The following is a 10855-nucleotide window of genomic DNA, read 5'->3' as shown; positions in this document are numbered from 1 at the left end:
ATAAAACAAATTAAATAATAAAAAAAAGAAGAACAATATATAGATTTTTAATATTTTAGAAAAAATAAATAAAATAAATAAATATATAAATATACATGGAAAAAAATATATATATAATAGATGAATGGATGGTTACATATAGATATAGATGGATATATACTTTGATTTTGTTTTTACTCCATCACACGATCGTTGAGGCTAAACACCATTAAAACTGTGTGATTATTTGAATTTGAGCTATTTCATATTCATATTTCCGCAACTGAAAAAAAAAAATCGAGTAATCGGAAAATTCCGAGTTAGGTATCTCAAATTTTCAACCTACCAAGTATACAGTTTTGTATTTATTTTTATGCTGCACTTTTTTTTTTTTTACCGTGCAAAATAAAATGCATTTTGCTCTGGCGACTTGTGTTGAACAACAATCCAGATAGATCCCTTAATATGAGATACAAGTTCAAAAGTTCTCACTGGGCATTGTAATTTCATAAATATGTGCTTGTATGTCATACGACTATTTTAGTAATTAATTAAACGTACGTATCTCGTGCCGGTTAGCAATACTAAATTAATTATAAATTAAAAATAATTTTCCCCTTAAAACATTGTTTTAGCGATTGGCACCACGTGGTTTCATCGAAAGCGGAAGTTGCTAGAGGGGAACTCTCTTGCCTTTTTTTTTTTTTTTTTTTAGCTGGCTCGTACAGCTGTTTCACGTTGCTAAAATCCTGCGCAACCTAGTATCCACGATTTACATCTATGCAGTGATGCAAACAAGCGCGCAGGGAAATAAAGGAATTATTGTGTGGCTGCCTTTTTGATTAAAAAACACTCCCAGCCCGTCTTCGCTCACTATGCGGAGGCTTCATGATAGCAACGCGATTCACATAGGTCGTGTATAACTGATATTTTATGGAAGGTGGAAGCAGGAGAGGCTGTGAGGCTGAGGAGTCGGGGCATCAGCTGAGCTGGGGACTGGAGCGTTAGCAAGCTAGCCTTCGTGACAGAAACGTTCATAACGGAGCAGCGACTGTTCGCTGGTTCACTTCATCATGGCCACAAATGGTAACAGTTTAACGCCTGCGATGGGAGAGATCATTCAGTTAAACGTCGGTGGGACGAGGTAAGCTTCGTCAGTGGGACACCTCAAAAGATGATGGCAATTATTTGTGAAATTTGAGCTCCTGTGGGTAATGATGTGTGTTTACATGGACAAACAGCCACGGATGTAGCTCGAGTAGACACAAGCTTGTTTACTTGATCGTTACTCCTACTTTCTTACACACGAGGGATAATGTACACACTGAAAATACACAATATATTAGTTTAATAATAAAGGCAGGTTTTTTTTTCTTCTTTTAGCCACACCAGTCATTGTTGTGACCACTAATTATAGTGGTCACAACGATTTTAATGATGCAACTTTCTATTTTTTCACAATACTGTGTTTTGTTATAATTCATACTGCAGGTTCAGCACCTCCAGACAGACTCTGATGTGGATCCCAGACTCTTTCTTTTCAAGGTTTGTAAATGCTGCCAGACTCTTGTAAAGCACATGGGATATATTTGGTTAATACACGGAGCTGATTGCGTTACTGCTCTTCCCTTACTGCTGCTACCAAATAAGAAGCTCCACTTTAGTTGTAAATTGTGTGACTTCTCTGTATTGTCTACAGCTGCTGTGTAGAAAATGATCTAAATGCATATAGCAGTCAGACTCAGTGAGCATATTACTATGCACTCATTCATATTACATAATTAATGTTAAGTATGGATGTTACATTATGTCATTTCTGCCCTACTTCATCCCGCTACAATCCCAGTGATGGTAAATATCAGGGGATTAGAATTACTATTCACTATTACCGGAAAAAGGTTCATAATAAAGTAGTCCTCAGTGCAAAAGTGTTCAATGTAAATGTTATAATAAAGGTATTGGAATGTGTGGCTTTTTTAAAATCAGATTTTAGCCTTAGAGGGAATCCTACCCTCTAAGGCTAAACAGCTGATTGGGGCTAGGCAGATACCAGAGTCGTAACAAACTCAAAACACTGGACTGGCTCACAGTTTGACAACAGCTGACCAAGTAGTGTAAATGCCTGCCAAGGCACCTGTCTGTCTGCCCGTCTGTCAGTCTATCTGCTCTGCTGCCAGCTGTCTGAAGTTTTTTTTTTTCTTTTTCATGCAGACTCTTTCAGCTTAATAGTCATAGTTAATAACAGCACACACTGACATGGTAATAATTTGTATTTCAGTGTCAACAGGCTAGCCAAGTGTTTGTTATTGTAAAATAATTGCTTGTTGTGGTGACACTGGTGGTAAGTGGAAATAGAGATGTGCTTTAGCTAACTGGAGAACTCTTGTGTGTGTCTCTTTTCCAGTTTACTGAGTGGAAGGATCTCCACTCTTCGGGATGAAACTGGAGCTGTGAGTAGCTGTTGCTTCCAAACTGGGGCAGCATCTGCAGGCACCATCCAACATCAGGGGGAAAAAAGGACATGACATTTTGTCTGTTACACATTACTGTTCTGAAGTACGATACATGATGCTGAGATGAGCAGATGAGCTGACATCCACTTCTCTGCTGTTGGATGACGCGCTGTTTTTGCAAGGCCACTTCTGACTTCATAACTTTAGTTGCAGAATTTGTTGTGGATTCTGAAAAGTGTTAGAAAATAAACAGAAATGTTCACTGTAACTCTCCAGAGCCGTGACATTTTCATTAACTCTCCAATCAAGTGACTTAATAGTTAGTCAGCTTTTGTTTGCGACAAACTACTGGATCTTCAGTCCTCACCAACTGATTTTCTGCCTTTCAGATATTTATTGACAGAGACCCGACAGCTTTTGCACCAATATTGAATTTCCTCCGAACCAAAGAACTGGACCTGCGGTGAGCAGTCTTAATGATGTTCAGAAAATATCTATTTTTTGGTGTAATTCTGTCGCTTTGTTCCTCGTAACTTACAGAACAAATATGCTGTTTGTTTCTCTCTGCAGGGGTGTCAACATCAGCGTCCTGAGACATGAAGCAGAGTTTTATGGGATTACTCCTCTGGGTATGTTGTGGAACAAAGTTTTAACAGGAAACCGAGTCAGCCAAGTATGAGTACAAACATTGTGGAAAGCTTATAATAAACCTGTTTTGCAGCCAATACATTTTGCAGTGTTCACTCCATGTCTCCAATATCAGCAGGTATTGCATAATAGTTGAGTAGGTTGGGGTTTATTTTGGAACGAGTATAGTACAAAGAGCTGCTGTCGTTAATGTGAAATGTTGCTCTTTAGTGAATGTTTTTTTTGAGGCTCAATTTAACCAACCTCGCAGCTGTAATAGTGTTAGTTCCACGTACTCTAATGTTGTTTTACATCCTGTTTCAGTGTTTGTAACTTCCCTGCATTGTCTCTGTACTCAAATGGGAAGCTTACCTCAGTGAAAGCTGATCACCTTCGTATATACAGAACAAAGTACTTGGATCTAATTTGAATCAAAGTGGACATGAACTTTGGCAAAACAAACTAAAGAACGAGATCCTGAGGAAAATTTCCATCAGTAAAGAAAAAGAAAATCAGCAGCAGTAACTATATTAAGTAACCCATATTAATGTTATTATGATAATGACCTAATACTAATTTGCATATTGTTGCTTTTTGCTTTGTTTTTTTGTCTGCCCCTCTGTCTTTGTGTGCGTGCATACATGTGCAGTGCGTCGCCTGCTGTTGTGTGAGGAACTGGACCGCTCATCATGTGGTAGTGTTCTCTTCCATGGTTACCTGCCACCCCCAGGTAAAGACGTGAAACTGAGCGACACTGAAACTGAACTGAAAGATCATCCTTCTGAGGTTTTATTTAAAAATATCTTAAAAATGGAAATAACCTGCTTTTAAGTTCTAGAACAGCACAAAAGTGAAAGTCAGCAGGAATTTTTATTTATAAATTTCTGTTAATCTTGACAGCCATCCCTGCACGAAAATCAAGCCCCGCATCAGCACCCATTGGCTCTGCTTCAGATGAACGGCCAGGCCCTAGTGGAGCAGAGGGCTTCACCCGCGTTGGCCCCCTTTCTCACCCATCCTTCTCTGCCTCGCCTGGAACAGATGACGGCCACAAACTGGGCAAGTAGCCTGCGACATCTCTCTGAATACAGAAGATGAATAATAGTCATAATCTGAAGATTTTGCATGTGCTTACATCTATTATAGCAAATTGTGAAAACTCAGTTGTGGAATATACTGTAGGCGTAATCTCAGAATAAAAAACAAGCAGGAACTGTAGTAAGTGACTTGTCAGTAGAAACAGGAATCTGCCTTCTGCCTTCCCCAACAACTGTGCATCTACTGCATGTGAAGGAGCAAGGACAGTTATGATACAGTCGTATGTGTGGCACATCAGTATCTATATGCCAGTAAGAGAGTTCAGTTCATGTACAGTGTGTTTGTGTGTGTGTGTGCATCACTGCTGGAGCTAATATGACCTGACATCCTTTTAGCGCGTTAGTAGCACTCACTGAAGTAGCCTAGTTTCAAATTGGTCTGCTCCTTGCTAATGATGGTATCATGTGATGTACATATTAGAGGTAATAAACAGAGAGTAGAGTGTCTGGCTGCTTTTAGAGATCTGAATCACATTTTAGGTAATTTAGAAACCAATAAATGAGTAATTAGGCAGAAAAAAAGTCTTGCTAAGCATGCTGTGAAAGACATTGTCATGGTCCTGGGCCATGTGGGCCCAGTATTCTTAGTTCTTTGTATTTTTGTATTTCGTTCCTTATTTAGGCCATGTCTTCTGAGTTGCCCTGTTGTGTTGTTCCCTAAGTGTTTTCCCTTCATGGCTCTCTCCCCCCTGTGTGCCCTCTATGTATTGATGAGCCCTCGTCTCCCTTTGTGGTTGTTTCATGTTTCCCCAGCCCGTTATGTCTGTGTTTTCCCCGTGCTCTCTCTCCTCCTGTCGGAACCTCTGTGCCTCTACATGTCATGTTCAGTTCACCCCGCCCTGTCTCGTTATGATTATCAGTGTCACCTGTGTTCCCCGTGTGTGCCCACTTTCCTCGTTTACCCTCTGTGTATTTCTGTCTGAGTCTCCCTCTGTTCGGCGTCGTGTTCTCCCTCATGTTGTGTGTAATTCTCCCCGTGGTTCGGTTCCCTTGTACAGTTCATGCTTTAGTTTTCCCAGTTTTAGTTTATTTGTATTGCCTCCCGTGGCCAGCAATAAAGCTGTGTTTTTGAGTTTATCCCCGTGTCTGCGAATCTGCATCTTGGGTCCTTCCCCTGCCTGCCACACAACGTATCATGACAGACATGAGGTTAATGGTGTTTTGTTTGTGTGTGCAGGTCCCATGGTTGACCCTAGGAAGGTGCTGATTATAGCAGGACACCACAACTGGATTGTAGCAGCCTATGCGCACTTTGTAATCTGCTACAGGTAATATTACAACATTTCTCATACAGCTCTAGCTCAAAAGTGGGACACATTAAATAATTTATAATGCACACATGCATTCATTGTCTTTTATGTCTCGTGTTTCTGAGTGCCAGCATTCAAGCTGTCATCTTTGGTTTTATTCGAGTTAAATTGATTCAAATATTAATTATAGCTGAAGCAAACAGTCCACACTGAGAGTAAAATATTATTTCTTTTTGCGAATATCCATTTTTTACAACATGGACAACCTGGTAAAAATTTTATTAGGTGTAATAAGAGTGGGTATGTACGCTCACATTTATGAAAGCTCATATATCAGACTTCTTTAATCTTAACCAAATCCAACTGTTCCAGTGCAGAGGTGCATGTTTGTCACTCTCGATTTAAAAACTTAACGAGAAAGGCATAAAAATAATCAGAGGGTAAAAAGTATTTCTGTGTTCTTTTCTCTGCAGGATAAAGGAATCCTCTGGATGGCAGCAGGTGTTTTCCTCTCCCTACCTTGACTGGACCATTGAACGTATTGCACTGAATGCAAAGGTGGTGGGCGGCCCACACGGAGATAAAGACAAGATGGTGGCTGCCGCCTCTGAAAGCAGTATCATCCTCTGGAGTATCCAAGATGGAGGCAGCGGTAATGAGATAGGTAGGCTAACAAAAAACAAATAAACAGAACCCCCCCCCCATTTTAAAGCTTCAGGCTAGATTTTTTTAATAGGTATACATACATACCATTTTGTATCACCCGTAACTTCCTTCAATCTCTGACTCCACCTTTAGTCTACATTCACGTTTTCCAGCTTTCTACAACTTTGTTAAAGTTCATTCTCTCCACGCGCTGCCCCAGGGGTTTTCAGTCTCGGCGTACCTGTTGACGATCTCTTCTTTATCGGGAACCAGCTGGTGGCTACCAGTCATACAGGAAAGGTTGGAGTGTGGAACGCTGTCACACAACACTGGCAGGTAGGAGAGCGTATGTGAGTAAAACACAGAGCGGGCTGAGTGCTTGTGATTTTCCTTGTTTGTGTTTATTAAAAATGATATACTGAATAATTGAATTGTGCATTTGTTTAACTTAGATTTGCTTCCCAGTGAGAGGCACCAGTACTGAACTGATTTTTAGTTCCCTTTTTTTTCTTGTTAGGTTCAAGATGTGGTTCCCATCACCAGTTGTGACACTGCAGGATCCTTCCTGCTACTGGGCTGTAACAATGGCTCTATCTACTACATAGGTACACACAGACAGGTTTATGTTTTCTCTGTCTGTCACACAGTTTATGGATTTTTTTTTTATTCCATTATTCCATTTAAACCTCTTGTCAAATGCCACAGACAGAGGTGTTCCTCTCTGTGTGAGCCAAGCAGTACTGCCCTTGCTTTTTCTCTTCAAACCAGGAGCAACTTGGTAACTTTGATCCATGATGATCACTGTTGTGCCTATCAAACATTTCAGGCACTGAAGCAGATTAAAAATGAATACCTAAAAAAACCCCAAAATAGTAAAATATTCTGGAACAGTTCTAATAAACACAGATGTCTTTTTGCTTCATGCATTCATCATTCTCTATGAAATGCTTATAAAACAACCATGGCCTCCACCCCCCCCCCCATCTAAAAGATAGAAATTTACTAAGAGGATTCATTCCAGGATCTGAGTCAGTGAATGATTCAGTGAAGGGCTTATAAAACCCCAACAAAGACACGCTAACATGTAACCTTCTTCTTCTTTTCAGACATGCAAAAATTTCCTCTGAGGATGAAAGACAACGATCTTTTGGTGACCGAGCTTTATCACGACCCATCCAATGACGCCATCACTGCACTGTCTGTCTACCTCACACCTAAAACCAGTGAGTGGGCAAGTTTTTCTTCCCACAGAAAAACTACCGTTACTTAGTTGTACATATTTATATTGTGCTTTTTGTTTTTCCACTGCTCCTACTCTCAGGTGTGAGTGGGAACTGGATCGAGATAGCCTATGGGACTAGTAGTGGAGCAGTGAGAGTGATCGTGCAACACCCAGAGACAGTAGGATCAGGACCCCAGCTCTTTCAGACCTTCACTGTGCACAGGAGCCCAGTGACAAAGATCATGCTGTCTGAGAAACATTTGGTATCAGGTGAGGAAGGTGTTGCAGGCAGTATCCCTGTCTATGTGTGGGCTATAGAGGATTTTATAGGATAACAGCTGCCTGCATCTTATGTGGTTGTGTATTTGTGTCTGTCAGTGTGTGCAGATAACAACCACGTTCGGACGTGGACAGTAACCCGTTTCAGAGGGATGATCTCCACACAGCCAGGCTCCACCCCTCTAGCTTCCTTCAAGATTCTGTCTCTGGAGGAAGCAGAGAGTCACGGGAGCTACGGCTCTGGGAATGATATAGGTGAGAGAGTTAAAAAGTGTGTTTGCACTGTAATACACATGAATTTCTTTAATCCACCACTGATAAGATAAACAACAAATCCCACCCTGTGCAAAATAGGGTTAGAGTTACCGGTCATCATCATCATCGTTATTAACCTTAACTGAAAATGTATCTATATGTTGGTGAAGCTGACACTGAAAAAGAATAAAATTTAATTATGATTAACCACCTTACGTAGTGGCTTTTGCAGTATTTGTGCAGTATCTTAACATCACTGAGTTGGCTTTTTATTTTCAGGTCCTTTTGGAGAGAGAGATGATCAGCAAGTTTTTATCCAGAAGGTGATCCCCATCACCAACAAACTGTTTGTGAGGCTCTCGTCAACTGGGAAAAGGTACAATGTCCTGCCTCTCTGCTCCCCTGACCTTTATCTGACTTTGTTTCCTATTATCTGACATACATGATATTTTTTTTCTTTCATTAAATGTCCCTTTAGGATCTTGGCACTTCTTTTTAAAATTTACTACCGGTAAATGACATATTTGTGTCTCAGGATCTGCGAAGTGCAGTCAGTGGATGGGACCACCATCACTTGCTTCATGGTACGGGAGTGTGAGGGCTCCAGTCGAATGGGGTCCCGACCTCGCCGTTATCTGTTCACAGGTCACGGCAATGGCAGCATCCAAATGTGGGACCTGACCACTGCGATGGACACCGCCAATAAAGGAGAAGAGAGGAAGAAAGAGGGTGAGGAAGGAGAGAGATTAGTGAAAAGCCAGAAATGTGAAGGCGAATGTTGTGTTTGTTTTAATGAAACAGTAAGTTTTTAATGAGGCTCCTCTCGTTTCTGATAGATATAGGTGGGCCTACAGAGGAGGAGCTGCTACAGCTGTTGGACCAGTGCGACCTGAGCACCTCCCGCTGTGCGACACCTAACATTAGCCCCGCCCCCTCTCTGCTACACCACACACGCCTCCGAGAGTCCTGTTCGAGGTTAGAAAGGCAGCACTCATTTATTGAGGTTACAAGCCTATATATGCCGTCTGAATTATCAGAAGATGTGTTTGAAGGAACATAAAAGACTTCTTCTTTTTCTGTCATCAGTCTGCAGTTACAGGCACCGGAGCCCATTCCCGAGACCCAGGCTACATATGGAGCTGTGCGACCCTACAGAGAGAGCCCCCTGCTGGCCCGTGCTCGTCGAACTGAGTCCTTCCACAGCTACCGGTGAAATATCATTTATCAAACACTTATACTAGAAGGGTTCAAATAAGAGTATACTAAGGTGATAACTTTAGGATTTCAAAACTTAAACCCCCCCAAAAAAACAAAACCCAATATTGAGACTAGTAAGCAAGATTGAGTGTTTTTCTTGTGCGATTTAACCACTTTCTAAATCAGTTGTTCTTCACCCACAATGCTGTGTTTCGCCAAAGAAGAGCTCTGGCTGATGACAGAGCAGGGAGAGATGGAAACTTTGTGGTGCCTTACAATAACAGAAGCACTTGGCTTTATAGTCGCTTTGCTTGGCATTTCAATAACATAGTAATTTGATTATGCTCTACTAATGTAAGTTCAGGAAATGCTGAGTTGTCCCTGTTTGCATTATGTTCCATTATCTATCTAGCGGTGACTGTCTATATTATCATGCTTTCATAGAGACTTCCAGAACTTCAGCCTGACTCGAGGTGTCCTGGACAGCACAGGGCAGACCCCTGATGCCCGCCGCTCTCTTTGTGACTTTGGGCCTGAAGACAGTGAGAGGAGAGCCTCAGTCTTGGAGCTGTGGGCTTCCCGTACCACAAGTGCAAGCTGTAACACAACAGCTGGAGCGTCTGGAGTATCTGCCACAAAAGCTGAATCCAGTCAGGAATCTGCACGGCAGCCTCCAGACAGCCCAATTCCAGGAGGTGACGTCAGGCGAAAGGTACATGCTCAGTCAGAAGAAGGAGAGGCTCCTGCATCGGGAGGAGACGCGGTGAAGGTTGATGGAGGTGTGAGGAAAAGAGGAGTACTGGAAGGAAGCTTTCTTGGGAGAAAGAGGGCTCCTCCAGTTCCACACCTTGCCTCTGTCCCCTCTGGATCAGAAGGCGGTGGGAGCGACTCTTCTTCAAATGCCTCTCCTTCCCCCACCAAACTGTCCACCTCACCACGACACAGGAAGCTGGTACCTGAGCCATCCAGCCAGGACAGCAGCCTGTGAAGGGCGCCTTTTCTCTTGCTCTCGGTGGAAGTTATCTCGTAGAGGTACACTCTCTAGGTGATCATGATAACAGAATTTAAGAGCAAAAGAGGAACACGAAGCAAAAAAGCAGCGACGGCCCTTTCCGCCTCCACAACAGCCTTGTTAAAGTATGGTTCAGGATGTTTGTTTCTCTTCAAATCCCACACAACAGGAGTGCTGCCATGTTATACTGAGCGCAACATAAATATACAACATCCCAACGCTAACATCACTGTCATGGCAGGAATGCTTTTCTTTTTTTTTCTTAGATCACTCACCCTCGTAAAAATCTGCCAGGTGCCAGTAATGCTCCTCCTGTCTCTGTTTGTGTTTATTTTAGGCTGTCTTAACAGATTTCTGATAATCTTTTTAGCACTTTAAGTTTTAGGCATGAATCAGATCGTTTGCTGGCTCAGTCCTGGAAAGAAAAATGCGTTTTTCTTCCTTTTATGATGTTGCTCACGCAACATCTTAAGGAACACACAGCCACTACAAGAACAGGACAAAAGTCTGTTTGACGAGGTACGGTTAAAGGAGTGGTCGGTCACTTCTAAATGTGAAAACATGAACTAATTAACATTAATAACATACCACAGCACTAACAGTAACCATTTACCAAGATATTTCAAAGTGTTTCTAATAACCTATATCAGGTGTGCATTACTTTGTTCAGAACCTGATCTAAACTGATCTTCATATCTGTAACTAACAGTTACTTCTATTATCATATAAGTCATTTTAGATGTTTTAGTCTAAAACAGTGTCATAACATGTTACCTATCACAAACTATTTCACTTATAATGGTATAAAAAGGGAACAAATCAGTAAAACTAGACCCCAT

The 10855-nt window shown here is 41.6% G+C and overlaps 1 protein-coding gene across 2 annotated transcripts; it reads left to right on the top strand.

Moving 5' to 3' along the window:
• Positions 1-1052: 1052 nt before the first annotated feature.
• Positions 1053-10225, top strand: kctd3 (potassium channel tetramerization domain containing 3). Of its 2 annotated transcripts, none has more exons than XM_085353423.1 (19): positions 1053-1123; positions 1471-1524; positions 2384-2429; positions 2822-2895; positions 3003-3061; positions 3709-3789; positions 3960-4118; positions 5334-5424; positions 5880-6070; positions 6272-6387; positions 6569-6656; positions 7158-7274; positions 7373-7543; positions 7652-7807; positions 8087-8183; positions 8343-8536; positions 8644-8782; positions 8894-9016; positions 9449-10225. In XM_085353423.1, the coding sequence occupies exons 1-19, from the start codon at positions 1053-1055 to the stop codon at positions 9990-9992; spliced, it is 2571 nt and encodes an 856-aa protein (XP_085209549.1). In that variant the 3' UTR covers positions 9993-10225. The 2 variants fall into 2 exon arrangements, with proteins under 2 accessions (XP_085209549.1, XP_085209540.1); XM_085353414.1 differs by having other exon boundaries at positions 7322-7543.
• Positions 10226-10855: the final 630 nt, after the last annotated feature.

This window comes from Diplotaxodon limnothrissa, linkage group LG1, assembly GCF_057381915.1.
Source record: "Diplotaxodon limnothrissa isolate DT_005_m linkage group LG1, D_limnothrissa_male_GT1.1, whole genome shotgun sequence".
Lineage (NCBI taxonomy): Eukaryota > Metazoa > Chordata > Actinopteri > Cichliformes > Cichlidae > Diplotaxodon > Diplotaxodon limnothrissa.
Note: the sequence above shows the minus strand (reverse complement) of the source record. Positions and strands in the feature narration are given on the sequence as shown.